General features: G+C 50.9%; 1 protein-coding gene across 1 annotated transcript in view; it reads right to left on the bottom strand.

Annotated features, from left to right (window-relative positions):
• Window positions 1-24,905, bottom strand: part of LOC130202962 (serine/threonine-protein kinase MRCK beta-like) — a 63,912-nt gene that overhangs the window by 14,646 nt on the left and 24,361 nt on the right. The window contains exons 14-15 of the mRNA XM_056428858.1: window positions 20,483-20,600; window positions 20,284-20,401 (exon numbers count right to left, since the gene is read on the bottom strand). Of these exons, the coding sequence (XP_056284833.1) occupies window positions 20,284-20,401; window positions 20,483-20,600 (236 nt within the window). The remainder of the gene's footprint in view (window positions 1-20,283; window positions 20,402-20,482; window positions 20,601-24,905) is intronic.

Raw genomic sequence — 24,905 nt, 5'->3', positions numbered from 1 at the left:
CTTAGGTCAACTCCTTATTATCAGGCTGCTCTATAAGTCTCTTAAGTCAACTCCTTATTATCAGGCTGCTCTATAAGTCTCTTAGGTCAACTCCTTGTTATCAGGCTGCTCTATAAGTCTCTTAGGTCAACTCCTTATTATCAGGCTGCTCTATAAGTCTCTAAGTCAACTCCTTATTATCAGGCTGCTCTATAAGTCTCTTAAGTCAACTCCTTCTTATCAGGCTGCTCTATCAGTCTCTTGGGTCAACTCCTTATTATCAGGCTGCTCTATACGTCTCTTAGGTCAACTCCTTGTTATCAGGCTGCTCTATAAGTCTCTTAGGTCAACTCCTTATTATCAGGCTGCTCTATAAGTCTCTTAGGTCAACTCCTTATTATCAGGCTGCTCTATAAGTCTCTTAGGTCAACTCCTTATTATCAGGCTGCTCTATAAGTCTCTTAGGTCAACTCCTTATTATCAGGCTGCTCTATAAGTCTCTTAGGTCAACTCCTTATTATCAGGCTGCTCTATAAGTCTCTTAGGTCAACTCCTTGTTATCAGGCTGCTCTATAAGTCTCTTAAGTCAATTCCTTATTATCAGGCTGCTCTATAAGTCTCTTAGGTCAACTCCTTGTTATCAGGCTGCTCTATAAGTCTCTTAGGTCAACTCCTTATTATCAGGCTGCTCTATAAGTCTCTTAAGTCAACTCCTTATTATCAGGCTGCTCTATAAGTCTCTTAGGTCAACTCCTTATTATCAGGCTGCTCTATAAGTCTCTAAGTCAACTCCTTATTATCAGGCTGCTCTATAAGTCTCTTAGGTCAACTCCTTATTATCAGGCTGCTCTATAAGTCTCTAAGTCAACTCCTTATTATCAGGCTGCTCTATAAGTCTCTTAGGTCAACTCCTTATTATCAGGCTGCTCTATAAGTCTCTCTAGTCAACTCCTTATTATCAGGCTGCTCTATAAGTCTCTTAGGTCAACTCCTTATTATCAGGCTGCTCTATAAGTCTCTTAGTCAACTCCTTCTTATCAGGCTGCTCTATAAGTCTCTTAGGTCAACTCCTTATTATCAGGCTGCTCTATAAGTCTCTTAGGTCAACTCCTTATTATCAGGCTGCTCTATAAGTCTCTTAAGTCAACTCCTTATTATCAGGCTGCTCTATAAGTCTCTTGGGTCAACTCCTTATTATCAGGCTGCTCTATAAGTCTCTTAAGTCAACTCCTTGTTATCAGGCTGCTCTATAAGTCTCTTAGGTCAACTCCTTGTTATCAGGCTGCTCTATAAGTCTCTTGTCAACTCCTTATTATCAGGCTGCTCTATAAGTCTCTTAGGTCAACTCCTTATTATCAGGCTGCTCTATAAGTCTCTTAGTCAACTCCTTATTATCAGGCTGCTCTATAAGTCTCTTAGGTCAACTCCTTATTATCAGGCTGCTCTATAAGTCTCTTAGGTCAACTCCTTGTTATCAGGCTGCTCTATAAGTCTCTTCGGTCAACTCCTTATTATCAGGCTGCTCTATAAGTCTCTTCGGTCAACTCCTTATTATCAGGCTGCTCTATAAGTCTCTTAAGTCAACTCCTTATTATCAGGCTGCTCTATAAGTCTCTTTAGTCAACTCCTTATTATCAGGCTGCTCTATAAGTCTTAAGTCAACTCCTTATTATCAGGCTGCTCTATAAGTCTCTTAGGTCAACTCCTTATTATCAGGCTGCTCTATAAGTCTCTTAAGTCAACTCCTTGTTATCAGGCTGCTCTATAAGTCTCTTAGGTCAACTCCTTGTTATCAGGCTGCTCTATAAGTCTCTTAAGTCAACTCCTTATTATCAGGCTGCTCTATAAGTCTCTTAGGTCAACTCCTTGTTATCAGGCTGCTCTATAAGTCTCTTAAGTCAACTCCTTATTATCAGGCTGCTCTATAAGTCTCTTAGGTCAACTCCTTATTATCAGGCTGCTCTATAAGTCTCTTCGGTCAACTCCTTATTATCAGGCTGCTCTATAAGTCTCTTAAGTCAACTCCTTATTATCAGGCTGCTCTATAAGTCTCTTAGGTCAACTCCTTATTATCAGGCTGCTCTATAAGTCTCTTAGGTCAACTCCTTATTATCAGGCTGCTCTATAAGTCTCTTGGGTCAACTCCTTATTATCAGGCTGCTCTATAAGTCTCTTTAGTCAACTCCTTATTATCAGGCTGCTCTATAAGTCTCTTAGGTCAACTCCTTATTATCAGGCTGCTCTATAAGTCTCTAAGTCAACTCCTTATTATCAGGCTGCTCTAATAAGTCTCTTGGGTCAACTCCTTATTATCAGGCTGCTCTATAAGTCTCTTAGGTCAACTCCTTATTATCAGGCTGCTCTATAAGTCTCTTAGGTCAACTCCTTATTATCAGGCTGCTCTATAAGTCTCTTAGGTCAACTCCTTATTATCAGGCTGCTCTATAAGTCTCTTAGGTCAACTCCTTATTATCAGGCTGCTTTTATAAGTCTCTTAGGTCAACTCCTTGTTATCAGGCTGCTCTATAAGTATCTTAAGTCAACTCCTTATGAGCCGGCTGCTCTATAAGTCTCCTCAGTCATCTCCTTTTTATCAGGCTGCTCTATAAGTATCTCTTCAACTCCTTATTATCAGGCTGCTCCATAAGTCTCTTAGGTCAACTCCTTATTATCAGGCTGCTCCATAAGTCTCTTAGGTCAACTCCTTATCAGGCTGCTCTATAAGTCTCTTAAGTCAACTCCTTATTATCAGGCTGCTCTATAAGTCTCTTAGGTCAACTCATTTCCAGTCAGGCTGCTCTATAAGTCTCTTAGGTCAACTCGCTCAAGTTGTGAGCTGTTGGAGTCAGTGTTTGGTGGAAGTCCGAGTCCCAGCTAGAGAGGCGCCAATGAAAAACAGAGCCACCTCTACAATGGCGTTACAGTTAACCCTAACCCTTAATTTTTTAAATTTTATATACTTTTATTAATCCACAAGGGGAAATTAGTTCTCTGCATTTAACCCATCCTTAGTTATTGAGAGACAGTGGGCTGCAGTGAAAGGCGCCGGGAAAGCAACTGGGGGTTCAGTGCCTTGCTCAGGAACACCGACTTTACAGCTAATGGGGAGGCGAGGATCGAACCCACAACCTTCTTGCGGTTGCAGAACCCTCTCACCCCACTGACTACAGCCGCCCTAAATAACACGTAATGACTGCTGTGTGTGTTACTTCTCGGTCCCAGGTCATGTTCCAGGTTTCCAGAGATGCTGTGAGATGAAGCTCCTCCCCCAAAATCTGAATTTTAAAAACAGATTAACATCACATTTTATCACATCTCAAACGACACACAATATGAACATGTGTGTGTGTGTACCTGTGGGCTGTCCGTGTGTGTGTCTTGCTCCTCTGTTGCGGGAGATACTGTGGACAGTGGGCGGGGCTTATCTTTTACTGGGTCATCTTGAGAAGACATCACCTCTACACACACACACACACACACACACACACACACACACACACACACGACACACTCTCCACACACACACACACACACACACACACACACACACACACACACACACACACACACACACACACACACACACACACACACACACACACACACCTGCACACACACACACACACACACACACACACACACAGTTGGGGGTTCTGGCTGGTCTGCACAGGCCGACGTTGAAGTCAGCTGAAATGTGAAAGGGAAGAAGGCAGAGAAGGACAGGAGTTGAGTAAGGACAGGAGTGGAGAGAGAACAGGAAGCAGTGATGAGACAGGAGTGGATTGAGGAGGACAGGAGGTGGTCAAGGACAGGAAGTGGGTGAGAGGGACAACTGCGAGATAGTCTTAACACTGATCAGAGGCCTCCGTAGAGCCAGGCAGCCGATGACTCATCAGAGACCAGAAGAAGAACAAGCCCAGGTTTCTCTTCCAGCTCCTAGGACCCGTCTACCTGTCCCTAGACCCCGTCTACCTGTCTCACAGAGACCCCGTCTACCTGTCTCTAGACTGTCTACCTGTCTCTAGACCCCGTCTACCTGTCTCTAGGGCCCCGTCTACCTGTCTCTAGGCCCGATCTACCTGTCTCTAGAGACCCCGTCATACCTGTCTGGGCTTGAATACCCCGTCTACCTGTTTCCTGGACCCATCTACCTGTCTCTAGGATTCCCGTCTACCTGTCTCTGAGCCCCGTCTACCTGTCTCTAGGACCCCATCTGCCTGTCTCTGGGACCCCGTCTGCCACCCTGTCTCTAGGACCCCGTTTACCTGTCTCTAGACCCCGATCTACCTGTCTCTAGACCCCGTCCTGTCTCTGGACCCCGTCTACCTGTCTCTAGGACCCCGTCCTGCCTGTCTCTGGACCCAGTCTACCTGTCTCTAGGACCCCGATCTACCTGTCTCTAGACCCCCCGTCTACCTGTCTCTGGGACCCGTCTGCCTGTCTGGACGTCTACCTGTCTCTGGGACCCCGTCTGCCTGTCTCTGAACCCATCTGCCTGTCTCTCTAGACCCCGTCTACCTGTCTCTGGTTGAAATCTACCTGTCTCTAGACCCCGTCTACCTGTCTCTAGACCCCGTCTACCTGTCTCTGGACCCCGTCTACCTGTCTCTGAACCCGTCTGCCTGTCTCCTGAACCCCGTCTGCCTGTCTCTAGAGCCCCGTCTCTACCTGTCTCTAGGACCCGTCTACCTGTCTCTAGACCCCGTCTACCTGTCTCCTAGAACCCGTCCTACCTGTCTCTGAATTGCGTCTGCCTGTCTCTAGGCCCCGTCTGCCTGTCTCTAGACCCGTCTACCTGTCTCTGGAACCCCGTCTACCTGTCTCTTGGAACCCCGTCTACCTGTCTCTGGGACCCCGTCTGCACCTGTCCTCTAGACCAGTCTACCTGTCATAGACCCCCGATCTACCTGTCTCTAGACCCGTCTACCTGTCTCTGGGGCCCGTCTACCTGTCTCTGCAGTGACCCCGTCTACCTGTCTCTGGGCCCCGTCACCTGTCTCTAGAACCCCGTCTACCTGTCTCTGGGCCCGTCTACCTGTCTCTGGGACCCCGTCTACCTGTCTCTATGACCCACGTCTACCTGTCTCCCAGACCCCGATCTGCCTGTCTCTATGGACCCCGATCTACCTGTCTCCTGACCCCGTCTACCTGTCTCTAGATTTAGTCTACCTGTCTCCCGAGACCCCGTCTACCTGTCTCTGGGACCCCGTCTACATCTAGGACACGTCTGTCTCTAGGACCCCGTCTACCTGTCATCACCTGGGCCGTCTACCTGTCTCTGAGTTACCGTCTGCCTGTCTCTAGACCCCGTCTACCTGTCTCTAGGACCCCGTCTACCTGTCTCTAGGGACCCCGATCTACCTGTCTCTGGGACCCCGTCTGCCTGTCTCTAGACCCCGTCTACCTGTCTCTAGGCCCCGTCTACCTGTCTCTAGGACCCCGTCTACCTGTCTCTAGGACCCCGTCTATCTGTCTCTAGACCCCCGTCTACCTGTCTCTAGGACCCCGTCTACCTGTCTCTAGGTCCCATCTACCTGTCTCTGAACCCCGTCATCTGTCTCTAGACCCCGTCTACCTGTCTCTAGGACCCCGTCCTACCTGTCTCTAGAGACCCCGTCTACCTGTCTCCTAGGAACCCCGTCTACCTGTCTCAGGACCCACGTCTACCTGTCTCTAGGACCCCGTCTACCTCATCTCCTGAGACCCCCCGTCTACCTGTCTCTGGGACCCGTCTACCTGTCTCAGGACCCCGATCTACCTGTCTCGGACCCAGTCTGCTGTCTCTGGGGACCCCGATCCTGCCTGTCTCTAGACCCCGTCTACTCTCTGGGGACCCGTCTACCTGTCTCTAGACCCCGTCTACCTGTCTCTAGACCTCGTCTACCTGTCTCTATGACCCCGTCTACCTGTCTCTATGACCCCGTCTACCTGTCTCTAGGACCCGTCTACCTGTCTCCTAGACCCCGTCTACCTGTCTCTAGACCCCGTCTACCTGTCTCTAGGACCCCGTCTACCTGTCTCTATGACCCCGTCTACCTGTCTCTGGGCCGTCTGCCACCTGTCTCTGAGACCCCGTCTGCCACCTGTCTCTAATTGTCACCTGTCTCGGGGCCGTCTACCTGTCATCTAGGACCCCGTCTACCTGTCTCTAGGACCCCATCCTACTACCCTGTCTCTAGAGACCCCGTCTACCTGTCTCTGGACCCCGTCTACCTGTCTCTAGACCCCGTCTGCCTGTCTCTGGACCCCGTCTACCTGTCTCTGCCAGGCCCCGATCTACCTGTCTCTAGGACCCCGTCCTGCCTGTCTCTAGGACCCCGATCTACCTGTCTCTGGGACCCCGTCTACCTGTCTCAGACCCATCTACCTGTCTCTAGGGGCCCCGTCTACCTGCCATCTCTAGACCCCGTCCTGCCTGTCTCTGAGACCCTGTCTGCCTGTCTAGGACCCCGTCTACCTGTCTCTAGACCTTGTCTACCTGTCTCTAGACCCGTCTGCCTGTCTGGGCCTCCATCTACTGGTTGTCTGTCTCTGAGACCCCGTCTGCCTGTCTCTGGAACCCCGTCCTGCACGCTCTGAACCCGTCTACACTGTCTCTAGACCCGTCTACCTGTCTCTAGACCCCGTCCTCTGACCCGTACCTGTCTCAGGACCCCGTCTACCTGTCTCGGACCCCGTAGACCCCGTCTACCTGTCTCTAGGTTACATCTACCACTGTCTCTGGAGCCCCGTCTACACTGTCTCTGGACCGTCTACATGTCTCTGGAGCCCCGATCTACCTGTCTCTGGGACCCCGATCTACCTGTCTCTAGACCCCGTCACACCTGTCTCTAGGACCCCGTCTACCTGTCTCTGCAACCCCCGTCTACACCTGTGTCTCTGTTCCCCGTCACCAATCTCAGACCCCGTCTACCTGTCTCTGGGGCCCCGTCTACCTGTCTAGACCCGTCTGCATCTCTGAACCCCGTCTACTGTCTGGACGTCTGTCTCTAGGACCCGTCTACCTGTCTCCTGAGACCCCGTCTACAACCTCTAGGACCCCGTCTACCTGTGTCTCCTAGACCCGTCTACCTGTCTCTAGATTTCATCTACCTGTCTCTATGACCCCACGATCCTACCTGTCTCTATGACATCTGCCTGTCTCTCTGGAACCCCGTCTTACCTGTCTGGACGTCTGCCTGTCTAGACCCGATCTGTCTCTGGGTTGATCTACCTGTCTCTAGAGACCCCGTCTACCTGTCTCTAGACCCCGTCTACCTGTCTCTAGGACCCCGTCCCCACCTGTCTCTAGGACCCGTCCTACCTGTCTCCTAGGACCCCGTCTGCCTGTCTCTGAGACCCCGTTGATCTACCTGTCTCTGGGACCCCGTCTGCCTGTCTCATTTGTCTACCTGTCTCTAGACCCCGTCTACCTGTCTCTAGACCCCATCTACCTGTCTCTAGACCCCGTCTTCTTGTCTCTAGGCCCCGTACACCTCAGACCTCGTCTACCTGTCTCTAGGACCCCTCTTACCTGTCTCCTGGGACCCCGTCTACCTGTCTCTAGACCCGTCTACCTGTCTAGGACCCCGTCTTCACCTGTCTCTGGGACCCGATCTACCTGTCTCTAGGAACCCCCGATCTACCTGTCTCTAGGACCCAGTCTACCTGTCTCTAGGACCCCGTCCTACCTGTCTCTAGACCCCGTCTGCCACCTGTCTCTCTAGGACCCCGTCTACCCCATCTCTAGGACCCCGTCTACCTGTCTCTAGGACCCCGATCTACCTGTCTCTAGGACCCCGTCCTGCCTGTCTCTAGACCCCGTCTACCCTGTCTCTGGACCCCGTCTTTTCCTGTCTCTGAACCCGTCTACCACCAATCTCTAGACCCTCTCGTCTACACTGTCTCTATGACCCCGTCTACCTGTCTCTATGACCCCGTCTACCCCTGTCTCTGGACCCCGTCTACCACCGTCTGATGCTGTCTCTAGACCCCGTCTACCTGTCTCTAGGGACCCGTCTACTGTCTCTGGGACCCCGTCTACCTGTCTCTAGACCCCGTCTTTTCTGTCTCCTCGTTGATCCATACCTCTCTGGAGCCCAGTCTACCTGTCTCTATGGACCCACGTACCTGTCTCTGGGACCCCGTCTGCCTCTCTCTAGGGGCCCATCTACCTGTCTCTGGACCGATCTGCCTGTCTCTAGGACCCCACGTCTACCTGTCTCTGGACCCCGTCTACCTGTCTCTAGGCCCGTCTAGTCTCTAGACCTGTCTCTGTCTCTGGGACCCCGTCTGTCTCTAGACCCCGTCTGCACCTGTCTCTATGACCCCGTCTTGTCTCGGGACCCCGTCTACCTGTCTCTGGACCCCGTCTACCTGTCTCTGGGACCCCGATCTACTGTCTCTAGAACCCCGTCTACCTGTCTCTAGACCCCGTCTACCTGTCTAGGACCCCGTCTACCTGTCTAGACCCCGTCTACCTGTCTCTGAACCCCCGTCTACCTGTCTCTAGGACCCCATCTACCTGTCTCCTGGAGCCCGTCTACCTGTCTCTATGTTGTCTACCTGTCTCTAGACCCGTCTACTGTCTCTAGGACCCCCATCTGCCTGTCTCTGAAGCATCTACCTGTCTCCTAGGACCCCGTCTGCCTGTCTCTAGCCCGTCTACCTGTCTCTAACCCGTCTACCTGTCTCTAGACCACAATATAAGGACCCCGTCTACCTGTCTCTAGGACGATCTACCTGTCTCTAGGACCCCGTCTACCCACATCTCTGGGCCAAATCTACCTGTCTCTAGACCCCGTCTACCTGTCTCCCCAGGACCCCGTCTACCTGTCCTCTAGGACCCCCATCTACCTGTCTCTGGGACCCGTCTACCTGTCTCTGGACCCGTCTACCTGTCTCTAGACTGTCCTGTCTCTGGACCCCGTCTGCCTGTCTCTGGACCCCATCTGCCTGTCTCTGAGCCCGTCTACCTGTCTCTAGGGACCCCGTCTACTGTCTCTGGGACCCGTCACTGTCTCTGGGACCCCGTCTACCTGTCTTAATTGTCCTCTGTCTCTGAGACCCCGTCTACCTGTCTCTAGGACCCGTCTACCTGTCTCACAAGACCCCCGTCTACCTGTCTCTAGGACCCCGTCTACCTGTCTCTGGGACCCGTCTACCTCTCTGAACCCCGTCTGCACAATAGGACCCGTCCTGTCTGAGCCCCCTCTACCTGTCTCTGGGACCCCGTTACCTGTCTCTGGGCCCGTCTACCTGTCTCTGACCTCGTCACCTGTCTCCTGACCCCGTCTACCTGTCTCTATGACCCTGTCTGCCTGTCTCCTGGGCCCGTCTACCTGTCTCTAGACCCCGTCTACCTGTCTCTAGACCCCGTCTACCTGTCTCTGGACCCGTCACCTGTCTCTAGGACCCCGTCTACTGTCTCTGGTCCCGTCTACCTGTCTCTAGGACCCCATCTGCCTGTCTCTGAACCCCGTCTGCCTGTCTAGGACCCCGTCTGCCTGTCTCTGGGACCCCATTCTGCCTGTCTGGACCCCATCTGCCTGTCTCTAGACCCCGTCTGCCTGTCTCCCAGGCCGCAAATACCCTGTCTGTTGATCTGCTGTCTCTGTATTTGTCTGCCTGTGCTCTCGTCCCGTCTGCCTGTCTCTAACCCGTCTGCCTGGGGACCCGTCTACCTGTCTCTGAGCCCGTCTACCTGTCTCTGAGACCCCGTCTACCTGTCTCTAGACCCCGTCTACCTGTCTCTCCTGGGCCCGTCTACCTGTCTCTGAGACCCCGTCTACCTGTCTCTAGGCTTGTCTGTCTGAGCCCGTCCACCTGTCTCTGAGCCCGTCTACCTGTCTCTGAACCTCGTCTACCTGTCTAGACCCGTCACCTCTCTGGACCCCGTCTACCTGTCTAGGACCCCACGTCTACCTGTGTCTCTAGACCCCGTCACCTGTCTCTGGGCAATCTACCTGTCTCTAGACCTAGTCTACCACCTGTCTCTGACCCTGTCACCTGTCTCCTAGGACCCCGTCTACCTGTCTCTGGGACCCCGTCTGCCTGTCTCTAGACCCCGATCTACCCTGTCTCTCTAGGACAGTCTGTCTCTAGACCCATCTACTGTCTCTCTGGGGCCCAGTCACCTGTCCCCGTCTGCCTGTCTCTAGACCCCGTCTGCCTGTCTCTAGGCCCCGATCTGCCTGTCTCTGGGACCCCGTCTGCCTGTCTCTAGACCCGTCTGCCTGTCTAGACCCGTCTGCCTGTCTCTAGACCTCATCTGCCTGTCTCAGAACCCCGTCTACCTGTCTGTATTCCCGTCTACCTGTCTCTGGCCGTCTGCATCTCTGAGCCCGTCTACCTGTCTCTAAGACCCGACTACCTGTCTCTGGGCCGTCTGCCACCTGTCTCTGGACCCGTCTGCCTTGACCCCGTCTACCCTTCTGGGCAATCTGCCTGTCTCTAGGACCCGTGCCTGTCTGGGACGTCTACCTGTCTCTGAGACCCCGTCTACCTGTCTCTGGGGACCCGTCTACCTGTCTCTAGACCCATCTACCTCTATAGGACCCCGTCTCTGTCTCTGGACGTCTACCTGTCTCTCGTTTATCCTCTCTGGGCCCGTCTACCTGTCTGGGCTTCCCGTCTACCTGTCTAGGACCCCATCTACCTGTCTCTAGGACCCCGTCTACCTGTCTCTAGGACCCCGTCTACTGCCTGTCTCTGGGACCCCGTCTACCTCTCTGGACCCCACCCTGCCTGTCTCTAGCCCCGTCTACCTGTCTCTAGACCCGTCTACCTGTCTAGGACCCCGTCACCTGTCTCTGGGCCCCCTGCCTGTCTCTGGGCCAGATCCTGCCTGTCTCTGGACCCCGGCCTGTCTCTGGGACCCGTCTGCCTGTCTCTGGGACCCGTCCTGTCTCTGGGCCCGTCTATCTGTCTCCTGGGCCCAGTCTGCACTGTCTCTAGACCCCGTCTACCTGTCTCTGGGGCCCCGTGCACCATACTAGACCCGTCTACCTGTCTCCGTTCCCGTCTGTCTCTAGACCCCGTCTGTCTCTAAGTTACGTCCACCTGTCTCTGGAGCCCGTCTGTCTCGACCCCGTCTACCTGTCTCTAGGGGCCCGTCTACCTGTCTCTGGGACCCCGTCTACCTGTCTAGGACCCCGTCTGCATCTCTGGAGCCCATCTGCCTGTCTCCTAATTTGTCCTGTCTCCTGGGACCCCATCCTACCTCTCTGGGACCCCGTCTACCTCTGGACTTGTCTGTCTCTGGACCCCGTCTTCCTGTCTCTGGACACGTCCTGTCTCTAAGTTGAATCTACCTGTCTGGGACCCCGTCCACCTGTCTCTGGACTTGTCTACTGTCTCTGGGACCCATTCTGTCTTAGACTGATCTGCCTGTCTAGGACCCAGTCTACCATATGGGCCCGTCTACCTCCTGGGACCCCGTCTGCACCTGTCTCTGGACAGTCTACCTGTCTCTGGGACTAGTCTACCTGTCTCTGAACCCCATGCATCTGGGACCCGTCCTGTCTCTGGGCCTCTACCTGTCTATAGAACCCGTCTACCTGTCTCCCCGTCCTACCTGTCTCCTGAGACTGTCTACCTGTCTCTGAGCCACGTCCTGCTCTCAGGGCCCCGTCTACTGTCTCTACAGGTTATTTTGCTCTCCCAGACCCCGTCCTGTCTGGGCCCCACCTGTCTCTGAGCCCATCTACCTGTCTCTGGGCCCGTCTCTATGGGCCCCGTCTACCTGTCTCTGAGCCCATCTACCTGTCTCTGGGCCGTCTACTGTCTCTAGGACCCCGTCTGTCTCTGGTCTACACACCTGTCTCAGGCCCATCTACCTGTCTCTAGGACCCCGTCACCTGTCTCTAGACCCCGTCTGTCTGTCTCTGGACCCACCTACCTGTCTCTGAGCCCGTCTGCCTGTCTCCTGGGACCAAATCACTGTCTCACGGGACCCCCGTCTACCTCTCTGGGCCGTCTGTCTCTAGGACCCCGTCTGCCTGTCACCTGAACCCCATCTGTCTCAGGACGTCATCTCTAGGTTCCCGTCTACCTGTCTCTGGGACGATCTACCTGTCTGGGACCCGTCTGCCTGTCACCGGGACCATCCTGTCTCTGGGCCCCATCTGTCTCTGGTTGTCTGCCTGTCTCTAGGACCCATCTACCTGTCTCTGGACCCCGTCTACTGTCTCTGGGCCCCGTCTACCATCTCTAGGACCTCTTCCTAAGACCCAATACCTGTCTCTGAGCCCGTCTATCTGTCTCTAAGACCCCGTCTACCTGTCTCTTGGGCCCCATCCCGGCGAGGCTGCTTAAAACATTTGCCTTTAATTGGCAGCTCTCTAATAGATATTATCAATGTACTCTGCTAACGACCCACCACACTCCTTCAAGGTAATGTTATTAAACCTCTCCTGAAAAAAGCCACTCTGGAATCCAGAAGTGTTGCTTCTTTACAGACAAATCTCTAACCTCCGTTCCTCTCTAAGATCACCTGGAAGTGATAGCAAGTCAGTTGTCATTTCTACATCATAATAGTTTGTTGAGAAATTTCAATCACAGTTAGAAACACCACGAGACATGACTTGAGTTGGGACTCTCTGTACTGGTCTGGGTGGGGCCGTGCTGATGAGACTCACTCTGTGCTGAGATCTGGATTTGAACCCTTGGTGCTGATAGAGGACTCATCTGTGCTGGTCTGGTGGGCTGGGGTCTGTGGGACTCTCTGCTGGTCTGGATTGAACCTTAGTGCTGATGGGGGCTTCATCTCTGTACTGGTCTTGTTTGAACCTTAGTGCTGATAGAGACTCCTCTGCTAGTCTTGTTAGACCTTAGCCTGATGAGACTCATCTCTGCTGGTCTTGTTGGACCTTGGTACAATGGGGGCTCCTCTCTGCTACTAGTGCTTGTGAACTTGGTCTGTGGGGAGACTCCTCTCTTCACTGGTGCCCAGACCTTGGTCCTGACCTCCTGTAATACTGGTCTGTAGTTAGACCTTTGTAGTCCACAATGAGAGACCACTCTCTGTGCTGGTCTGGTGCTGGGCCTTAGTGCTGATGAGACTCCTCTCTGTACTGGTCTTGTTGCTTGGTCCTGATAGAGACTCATCTCTGTTTTAGTCTTGACCCAGACCCCCAGTCACAATGGGGACTCCTCTCTGTCCTGGTCTTGTTGAACCTTGGTCCTGATAGTGGACTCCTCTCTGTACTGGTCTGGATGGGCCCCTTGGTCCTGATGGTGGACTCCTCTCTGGCACTGGTCTGTTGGACCTTGGTCCTGTCGGGACTCACTCTGTGCTGGTCTGGTTATGACCTTATGGTCAGGCTGCTCTATAAGTCTCTATAGTCAACTCCTTATTATCAGGCTGCTCTAGAAGTCTCTTAGGTCAACTCCTTATTATCAGGCTGCTCTATACGTCTCTCAAGTCAACTCCTTATTATCAGGCTGCTCTATCAGTCTCTTAGGTCAACTCCTCCTTATCAGGCTGCTCTATAAGTCTCTATAGTCAACTCCTTATTATCAGGCTGCTCTAGAAGTCTTGGGTCAACTCCTTATTATCACTATGCTCTATAAGTCCCTGAGGTCTACTCCTTGATCAGGCTGCTCTATAAGTCTCTTAGGTCAACTCCTTATTATCAGGCTGCTCTATAAGTCTCTAGTGGGTCAACTCCTTATTATCAGGCTGCTCTATAAGTCTCTTAGGTCAACTCCTTATCAGGCTGCTCTATAAGTCTCTATAGTCAACTCCTTGTTATCAGGCTGCTCTATAAGTCTCTTAGGTCAACTCCTTGTTATCAGGCTGCTCTATAAGTCTCTATCGGTCAACTCCTTATTATCAGGCTGCTCTAATAAGTCTCTTAGGTCAACTCCTTGTTATCAGGCTGCTCTATAAGTCTCTTAGGTCAACTCCTTATTATCAGGCTGCTCCATAAGTCTCTTAGGTCAACTCCTTATTATCAGGCTGCTCTATAAGTCTCTTAGGTCAACTCCTTGTTATCAGGCTGCTCTATAAGTCTCTTAGGTCAACTCCTTGTTATCAGGCTGCTCTATAAGTCTCTCAAGTCAACTCCTTATTATCAGGCTGCTCTATAAGTCTCTTAAGTCAACTCCTTGTTATCAGGCTGCTCTATAAGTCTCTTAGGTCAACTCCTTATTATCAGGCTGCTCTATAAGTCTCTTAGGTCAACTCCTTGTTATCAGGCTGCTCTATAAGTCTCTTTGGTCAACTCCTTATTATCAGGCTGCTCTATAAGTCTCTTAAGTCAACTCCTTGTTATCAGGCTGCTCTATAAGTCTCTTAGGTCAACTCCTTGTTATCAGGCTGCTCTATAAGTCTCTATAGTCAACTCCTTTTTAACAGGCTGCTCTATAAGTCTCTTAGGTCAACTCCTTATTATCAGGCTGCTCTATAAGTCTCTTAGGTCAACTCCTTATTATCAGGCTGCTCTAATAAGTCTCTTAGGTCAACTCCTTGTTATCAGGCTGCTCTATAAGTCTCTTAGGTCAACTCCTTGTTATCAGGCTGCTCTATAAGTCTCTTAGGTCAACTCCTTATTATCAGGCTGCTCTATAAGTCTCTTAGGTCAACTCCTTATTATCAGGCTGCTCTATAAGTCTCTTAGGTCAACTCCTTATGATCAGGCTGCTCTATAAGTCTCTTAGTCAACTCCTTTTTATCAGGCTGCTCTATAAGTCTCTTAAGTCAACTCCTTGTTATCAGGCTGCTCTATAAGTCTCTTAGGTCAACTCCTTATTATCAGGCTGCTCTATAAGTCTCTATAGTCAACTCCTTATTATCAGGCTGCTCTATAAGTATCTTAAGTCAACTCCTTATTATCAGGCTGCTCTATAAGTCTCTTAGGTCAACTCCTTATTATCAGACTGCTCTATAAGTCTCTTAGGTCACCTCCTTATGATCAGGCTGCTCTATAAGTCTCTTAGGTCAACTCCTTATGATCAGGCTGCTCTATAAGTCTCTTAGGTCAACTCCTTATTATCAGGCTGCTCTATAAGTCTCTTAGGTCAACTCCTTATTATCAGGCTGCTCTATAAGTCTCTTAGGTCAACTCCTTATTATCAGGCTGCTCTATAAGTCTCTATAGTCAACTCATTATCAGGCTGCTCTATAGTCAACTCCTTATGATCAGGCTGCTCTATAAGTCTCTTAGGTCAACTCCTTATGATCAGGCTGCTCTATAAGTCTCCTAGGTCAACTCCTTATGATCAGGCTGCTCTATAAGTCTCTTTAGTCAACTCCTTATTATCAGGCTGCTCTATAAGTCTCTTAGGTCAACTCCTTATTATCAGGCTGCTCTTTAAGTCTCTTTAGTCAACTCCTTATTATCAGGCTGCTCTATAAGTCTCTTAAGTCAACTCCTTATTATCAGGCTGCTCTATAAGTCACTTAGGTCAACTCCTTATGATCAGGCTGCTCTATAAGTCTCTATAGTCAACTCCTTATTATCAGGCTGCTCTATAAGTCACTTAGGTCAACTCCTTATTATCAGGCTGCTCTATAAGTCTCTTAGGTCAACTCCTTATTATCAGGCTGCTCTTTAACTCTCTTTAGTCAACTCCTTATTATCAGGCTGCTCTATAAGTCTCTTAGGTCAACTCCTTATGATCAGGCTGCTCTATAAGCCTCTTGAGTCAACTCCTTATTATCAGGCTGCTCTATAAGTCTCTATAGTCAACTCCTTATGATCAGGCTGCTCTATAAGTCTCTTAGGTCAACTCCTTATTATCAGGCTGCTCTATAAGTCTCTTAGGTCAACTCCTTATTATCAGGCTGCTCTATAAGTCTCTTAGGTCAACTCCTTGTTATCAGGCTGCTCTATAAGTCTCTTAGGTCAACTCCTTATTATCAGGCTGCTCTATAAGTCTCTTAGGTCAACTCCTTATTATCAGGCTGCTCTATAAGTCTCTATAGTCAACTCCTTATTATCAGGCTGCTCTATAAGTCTCTTAGGTCAACTCCTTATGATCAGGCTGCTCTATAAGCCTCTTGAGTCAACTCCTTATTATCAGGCTGCTCTATAAGTCTCTATAGTCAACTCCTTATTATCAGGCTGCTCTATAAGTCTCTATAGTCAACTCCTTATTATCAGGCTGCTCTATAAGTCTCTATAGTCAACTCCTTATTATCAGGCTGCTCTATAAGTCTCTTAGGTCAACTCCTTGTTATCAGGCTGCTCTATAAGTCTCTTAAGTCAACTCCTTATTATCAGGCTGCTCTATAAGTCTCTTAGGTCAACTCCTTATTTTCACGCTGCTCTATAAGTCTCTTAGGTCAACTCCTTATTATCAGGCTGCTCTATAAGTCTCTATAGTCAACTCCTTATTATCAGGCTGCTCTATAAGTCTCTTGAGTCAATTCCTTGTTATCAGGCTGCTCTATAAGTCTCTATAGTCAACTCCTTATTATCAGGCTGCTCTATAAGTCTCTTGAGTCAATTCCTTGTTATCAGGCTGCTCTATAAGTCTCTTAGGTCAACTCCTTATTATCAGGCTGCTCTATAAGTCTCTATTTTATTTTTTTTATTTTAGAAGTTTATTTCAGGGACAACGTACAAAAAAACATTAGTCTCCGAAGAGAAAAGATGCATTGCACTAGGTTATAGCTTTTGCTATTTTACACCTCCAGTCCCTTGTACATACAATATAAAACAATACAAAATAAAACATACAATGTAGAACAATACAATGAAATACGTACGATAACATTAAAAATAAAATAGAAATTAAAAAAACCCTAGTCAACTCCTTATTATCAGGCTGCTCTATAAGTCTCTTAGGTCAACTCCTTATTATCAGGCTGCTCTATAAGTCTCTTAGGTCAACTCCTTATTATCAGGCTGCTCTATAAGTCTCTTAGGTCAACTCCTTATTATCAGGCTGCTCTATAAGTCTCTTAAGTCAACTCCTTATTATCAGGCTGCTCTATAAATCTCTTAGGTCCCTCCAGTTGATCCAGAATGCTGCAGCTCGTGTTCTCACTAAACTAAGAACAGTGATCACATCACTCCTGCACTAGCTGCTCTGCACTGGCTCCCAGTAACATCAAGAACGTACAAAGCCTTGATTGGTGATGCGCCATCATATCTTAAGGAGCTTGTAGTACCATATTGCCCCACTAAATGCGGGACTACTTGTAGTTACTAGAGTCTTCAAAAGTAGGAGGAGCCAAAGCCTTTAGTTATCAAGCTCCTCCTCTTTTATGGAACCAGCTCCACCTTCAGTCCTGGAGGCTCCGCCCCCTCATGGAGACTGAAGACTTTCCTCTTTGACAGAGCTGATAGTTACACCTGAATCAGGTTCACCTGGTCCAGCCCTGGAGACGCTGCTATAGGCTGAGAGGCTGAGGGGGACGTTTAGGATGCACTGAGCACCTCTCCTCTCTCCTCTCTCCTTATGGACGTTTAGGATACACTGAGCTCCTCTCTCCTCTCCTCTCTCCTTATGGACGTTTAGGATACACTGAGCTCCTCTCTCCTCTCTCCTTACATTTAGGATGCACTGAGCTCCTCTCCTCTCTCCTTATGGACGTTTAGGATGCACTGAGCACCTCTCTCCTCTCCTCTCTCCTTATGGACGCTTAGGAGACACTGAGCTCCTCTCCTCTCTCCTTATGGACGCTTAGGATACACTGAGCTCCTCTCTCCTCTCCTCTCTCCTTATGGACGCTTAGGAGACACTGAGCTCCTCTCCTCTCTCCTCTCTCCTTATGGACGTTTAGGATACACTGAGCTCCTCTCTCCTCTCCTCTCTCCTTATGGACGCTTAGGAGACACTGAGCTCCTCTCCACTCTCCTCTCTCCTTATGGACGTTTAGGATACACTGAGCTCCTCTCTCCTCTCCTCTCTCCTTATGGACGTTTAGGATACACTGAGCTCCTCTCTCCTCTCCTCTCTCCTTATGGACGCTTAGGAGACACTGAGCTCCTCTCCTCTCTCCTCTCTCCTTATGGACATTTAGGATACACTGAGCTCCTCTCTCCTCTCCTCTCTCCTTATGGACGCTTAGGAGACACTGAGCTCCTCTCTCCTCTCCTCTCTCCTTATGGACGCTTAGGAGACACTGAGCTCCTCTCTCCTTATGGACGCTTAGGAGACACTGAGCTCCTCTCCACTCTCCTATCTCCTTATGGATGCTTAGGAGACACTGAGCTCCTCTCCTCTCTCCTCTCTCCTTATGGACGTTTAGGATACACTGAGCTCCTCTCTCCTCTCCTCTCTCCTTATGGATGCTTAGGAGACACTGAGCTCCTCTCTCCTCTCCTCTCTCCTTATGGACGCTTAGGATACACTGAGCTCCTCTCTCCTCTCCTCTCTCCTTATGGACATTGAGGATGCACTGAGCTCCTCTCTCCTCTCCTCTCTCCTTATGGACGTTTAGGATGCACTGAGCACCTCTCTCCTCTCTCCTTATGGACGCTTAGGAGACACTGAGCTCCTCTCTCCTCTCCTCTCTCCTTATGGACGTTTAGGATACACTGAGCTCCTCTCTCCTTATGGACATTTAGGATACACTGAGCTCCTCTCTCCTCTCCTCTCTCCTTATGGACGTTTAGGATACACTGAGCTCCTCTCTCCTCTCCTCTCTCCTTATGGACATTTAGGATGCACTGAGCTCCTCTCTCCTCTCCTCTCTCCTTATGGACGTTTAGGATGCACTGAGCTCCTCTCTCCTCTCCTCTCTCCTTATGGACGTTTAGGATACACTGAGCTCCTCTCTCCTTATGGACGTTTAGGATGCACTGAGCTCCTCTCTCCTCTCTCCTTATGGACGTTTAGGATACACTGAGCTCCTCTCTCCTCTCTCCTTATGGACGTTTAGGATACACTGAGCTCCTCTCTCCTTATGGACGTTTAGGAGACACTGAGCTCCTCTCTCCTCTCTCCTTATGGACACTTAGGAGACACTGAGCTCCTCTCTCCTCTCCTCTCTCCTTATGGACGCTTAGGATACACTGAGCTCCTCTCTCCTCTCTCCTTATGGACGCTTAGGAGACACTGAGCTCCTCTCTCCTCTCCTCTCTCCTTAAGGACGCTTAGGATACACTGAGCTCCTCTCTCCTCTCCTCTCTCCTTATGGACGCTTAGGATACACTGAGCTCCTCTCTTCTCTCTCCTTATGGACGTTTTAGGATGCACTGAGTACCTATCTCCTCTTTTTTCTCTCCTCATGGACGTTTAGGAGACACTGAGCTCCTCTCTCCTCTCCTCTCTCCTTAAGGATGAATTTTCATCTCTCAATCACACGTTACTAACTCTGCTTTCTCCCCGGAGTCCTTTTGACTTCACGTCTCATGGGGTCATCGGACCCTATGAGACGGCATAGATCCTATCTGCTGATGGATCATCGAGGTCTGGGTCGTGGAATTCCTGCTCCTGACTACGCCACTGTCCTGTTGAGACTCCGCCCACTGTTGAGACTCCGCCCACTCCTCTCTACCTCCATCTGATGGATGGTGGAGGTCTCCATCGTGGAATATGCCTACTATGAACTATTCATACACTCTGTCACATTCATTGAATGTATTTTAACTCTAAATCTGTCCTTCTGGTCACATGACATCTATTGTTCTGTCCATCCTGGAGAGGGATCCTCCTCTGTTGCTCTCCTGCAGGTTTCTTCCCTTTTTTTCCCCCTGAAGGGTTATTTGGGAGTTTTTCCTGGTCCGATGTGAGGTTTTGGGGCAGGGATGTCTATGTGTACAGATTGTAAAGCACTCCGAGACAAATTTGTAATTTGTGAAATTGGGCTATACAAATAAACTGAATTGAAATTGAATGAAAAGACAGGAAGTGGAGTGAGAGGACAGGAATCAGTGATAAAAGACAGGAAGTGGAGTGAGAGGACAGGAAGTAGAGTGAAAGGACAGGAAGTGGAGTTTCTATCAAAGAAACAGAATAAAGAGAGACTCACACAAACCAAGCAGACCGGGCAGGAGACAAGTGGTCAAGTGAAGGAGAGGGGGGAAGGAGAGGGGGAGAAGCTGGCCTACCATTCCCAGAGAGGAGGTTGAGGGAGAGGAAGAGGAGGAGGAAGAGGAGGAGGAAGGCTGCAGGAGGCTCTGCTGGGAGGAGGAAGAGGAGACGTCTTTCTGCAAGAAGGCGCCGGCCGACGCCGACGTCATGTGATAGACATGCTCAAAGTTGGAGGGCGGAGAGATGAGAGAGTGGCAGGAGGAGGGGGAGGGGGAGGTGACATCACCAATCTGAAGACCAGGGGGAGGAGTGAGGGGAGAAGAGAGGAGTCAGTGTGATGGACAGAGGGGAGGACATGCCGGCAGGAAGAGGAGGCGCTGCAGGGGGAGGAGCTACCAGAGGGAGGTCCATGAGGACCTGCAGCCCGTCTCCGGGTCCCATGTGGGCCACGTGGTTGAAGTTTGTGGGATTAGAAATCATTTTAGACCGGAGCTCTGGATCCCTGAGCATCTCCCTGAGAACACACACACATTAACACACACTAATACACAACAGTAACTCCACACAGGAAGGAGCTCAGTGGGAGGAGCAGCACCTCCTCTGCTGCAGACGCTCCTCCTCGGGGACCTTGAACAGGAACTTCCTCTTGCTGCGCGTTCGGACCATCAACTTCCTGCTCTGGTCCGACGTCTCTGGGATGGTGAGGCCTCCCTCTGAGGACAGACAGGTAGAGACAGACGGGTAGAGACAGACGGGTAGAGACAGACGGGTAGAGACAGACATGTAGAGACAGACAGGTAGAGACAGACATGTAGAGACAGACGGGTAGAGACAGACGGGTAGAGACAGACGGGTAGAGACAGACGGGTAGAGACAGATGGGTAGAGACAGACGGGTAGAGACAGACGGGTAGAGACAGACAGGTAGAGACAGACAGGTAGAGACAGACAGGTAGAGACAGACATGTAGAGACAGACAGGTAGAGACAGACATGTAGAGACAGACGGGTAGAGACAGACGGGTAGAGACAGACGGGTAGAGACAGACATGTAGAGACAGACGGGTAGAGACAGACGGGTAGAGACAGACGGGTAGAGACAGACGGGTAGAGACAGACGGGGAGAGACAGACGGGTAGAGACAGACGGGTAGAGACAGACAGGTAGAGACAGACATGTAGAGACAGACGGGTAGAGACAGACGGGTAGAGACAGACGGGTAGAGACAGACATGTAGAGACAGACGGGTAGAGACAGACGGGTAGAGACAGACGGGTAGAGACAGACGGGTAGAGACAGACGGGTAGAGACAGACGGGGAGAGACAGATGGGTAGAGACAGACATGTAGAGACAGACGGGGAGAGACAGACAGGTAGAGACAGACAGGTAGAGACAGACATGTAGAGACAGACGGGTAGAGACAGACGGGTAGAGACAGACATGTAGAGACAGACAGGTAGAGACAGACAGGTAGAGACAGACATGTAGAGACAGACGGGTAGACAGGCGGGTAGAGACAGGCGTAGAGACAGACAGGGTAGAGACAGACATGTAGAGACAGGCGGGTAGAGACAGGCGGGTAGAGACAGGCGGGTAGAGACAGACGGGTAGAGACAGACAGGTAGAGACAGACATGTAGAGACAGACGGGTAGAGACAGACGGGTAGAGACAGACGGGTAGAGACAGACGGGTAGAGACAGACAGGTAGAGACAGACAGGTAGAGACAGACAGGTAGAGACAGACGGGTAGAGACAGACGGGTAGAGACAGACAGGTAGAGACAGACAGGTAGAGACAGACATGTAGAGACAGACGGGTAGAGACAGACGGGGAGAGACAGACATGTAGAGACAGACGGGGAGAGACAGACAGGTAGAGACAGACATGTAGAGACAGATGGGTAGAGACAGACGGGTAGAGACAGACAGGTAGAGACAGACATGTAGAGACAGACAGATAGAGACAGACAGGTAGAGACAGACATGTAGAGACAGACAGGTAGAGACAGACATGTAGAGACAGACGGGGAGTGACAGACGGGTAGAGACAGACGGGTAGAGACAGACGGGTAGAGACAGACGGGTAGAGACAGACATGTAGAGACAGACAGGTAGAGACAGACGGGTAGAGACAGACGGGTAGAGACAGACGGGTAGAGACAGACGGGTAGAGACAGACATGTAGAGACAGACATGTAGAGACAGACGGGTAGAGACAGACGGGTAGAGACAGACATGTAGAGACAGACATGTAGAGACAGACAGGTAGAGACAGACATGTAGAGACAGACGGGTAGAGACAGACGGGTAGAGACAGACGGGTAGAGACAGACGGGTAGAGACAGACGGGTAGAGACAGACGGGTAGAGACAGACGGGAAGAGACAGACGGGTAGAGACAGACGGGTAGAGACAGACGGGTAGAGACAGACGGGTAGAGACAGACGGGTAGAGACAGACGGGTAGAGACAGACGGGTAGAGACAGACGGGTAGAGACAGACGGGTAGAGACAGACAGGTAGAGACAGACAGGTAGAGACAGACAGGTAGAGACAGACGGGTAGAGACAGACAGGTAGAGACAGACATGTAGAGACAGACGGGTAGAGACAGACGGGTAGAGACAGATGGGTAGAGACAGACATGTAGAGACAGACGGGTAGAGACAGACAGGTAGAGACAGACATGTAGAGACAGACAGGTAGAGACAGACATGTAGAGACAGACAGGTAGAGACAGACGGGTAGAGACAGACAGGTAGAGACAGACAGGTAGAGACAGACATGTAGAGACAGACAGGTAGAGACAGACAGGTAGAGACAGACGGGTAGAGACAGACGGGTAGAGACAGACGGGTAGAGACAGACATGTAGAGACAGACGGGTAGAGACAGACAGGTAGAGACAGACATGTAGAGACAGACAGGTAGAGACAGACAGGTAGAGACAGACGGGTAGAGACAGACAGGTAGAGACAGACATGTAGAGACAGACAGGTAGAGACAGACGGGTAGAGACAGACATGTAGAGACAGACGGGTAGAGACAGACGGGTAGAGACAGACAGGTAGAGACAGACAGGTAGAGACAGACATGTAGAGACAGACGGGTAGAGACAGACGTAGAGACAGACGGGTAGAGACAGACGGGTAGAGACAGACGGGGAGAGACAGACGGGTAGAGACAGACATGTAGAGACAGACAGGTAGAGACAGACAGGTAGAGACAGACATGTAGAGACAGACAGGTAGAGACAGACAGGTAGAGACAGACATGTAGAGACAGACGGGTAGAGACAGACGGGTAGAGACAGACGGGGAGAGACAGATGGGTAGAGACAGACATGTAGAGACAGACGGGGAGAGACAGACAGGTAGAGACAGACATGTAGAGACAGACGGGTAGAGACAGACGGGTAGAGACAGACATGTAGAGACAGACAGGTAGAGACAGACAGGTAGAGACAGACATGTAGAGACAGACAGGTAGAGACAGACAGGTAGAGACAGACATGTAGAGACAGACGGGGAGTGACAGACGGGTAGAGACAGACGGGTAGAGACAGACGGGTAGAGACAGACATGTAGAGACAGACGGGTAGAGACAGACAGGTAGAGACAGACATGTAGAGACAGACAGGTAGAGACAGACAGGTAGAGACAGACGGGTAGAGACAGACGGGTAGAGACAGACGGGTAGAGACAGACGGGTAGAGACAGACGGGTAGAGACAGACATGTAGAGACAGACGGGTAGAGACAGACGGGTAGAGACAGACATAGAGACAGACGGTAGAGACAGACGGGTAGAGACAGACGGGTAGAGACAGGGTAGAGACAGACGGGTAGAGACAGGCGGGAGAGACAGACGGGTAGAGACAGACAGGTAGAGACAGACAGGTAGAGAGAGACAGGTAGAGACAGACAGGTAGAGACAGACGGGTAGAGACAGACGGGTAGAGACAGACGGGTAGAGACAGACGGGTAGAGACAGACGGGTAGAGACAGACGGGTAGAGACAGACATGTAGAGACAGACAGGTAGAGACAGACGGGTAGAGACAGACATGTAGAGACAGACGGGTAGAGACAGACGGGTAGAGACAGACGGGTAGAGACAGACAGGTAGAGACAGACAGGTAGAGACAGACGGGTAGAGACAGACAGGTAGAGACAGACAGGTAGAGACAGACGGGTAGAGACAGACGGGTAGAGACAGACATGTAGAGACAGACGGGTAGAGACAGACATGTAGAGACAGACAGGTAGAGACAGACATGTAGAGACAGACGGGTAGAGACAGACAGGTAGAGACAGACAGGTAGAGACAGACAGGTAGAGACAGACATGTAGAGACAGACAGGTAGAGACAGACATGTAGAGACAGACAGGTAGAGACAGACAGGTAGAGACAGACGGGTAGAGACAGCCATGTAGAGACAGACATGTAGAGACAGACATGTATAGACAGGTAGAGACAGACGGGTAGAGACAGACGGGTAGAGACAGACGGGTAGAGACAGACATGTAGAGACAGACGGGGAGAGACAGACGGGTAGAGACAGACAGGTAGAGACAGACGGGTAGAGACAGACATGTAGAGACAGACGGGGAGAGACAGACGGGTAGAGACAGACGGGTAGAGACAGACATGTAGAGACAGACGGGGAGAGACAGACAGGTAGAGACAGACGGGTAGAGACAGACATGTAGAGACAGACGGGTAGAGACAGAAGGGTAGAGACAGACAGGTAGAGACAGACGGGTAGAGACAGACGGGTAGAGACAGACGGGTAGAGACAGACGGGGAGACAGACGGGTAGAGACAAGTGAGGGAGACAGACAGGTAGAGACAGACGGTAGAGACAGACGGGTAGAGACAGACGGGTAGAGACAGACGGGTAGAGACAGACGGGTAGAGACAGACGGGTAGAGACAGACATGTAGAGACAGACGGGTAGAGACAGACAGGTAGAGACAGACAGGTAGAGACAGACATGTAGAGACAGACGGGTAGAGACAGACA

This window comes from Pseudoliparis swirei, chromosome 12, assembly GCF_029220125.1.
Source record: "Pseudoliparis swirei isolate HS2019 ecotype Mariana Trench chromosome 12, NWPU_hadal_v1, whole genome shotgun sequence".
NCBI lineage: Eukaryota > Metazoa > Chordata > Actinopteri > Perciformes > Liparidae > Pseudoliparis > Pseudoliparis swirei.
The sequence above is the reverse complement of the archived record's forward strand: the minus strand, read 5'-3'. Positions and strand labels throughout refer to the sequence as shown.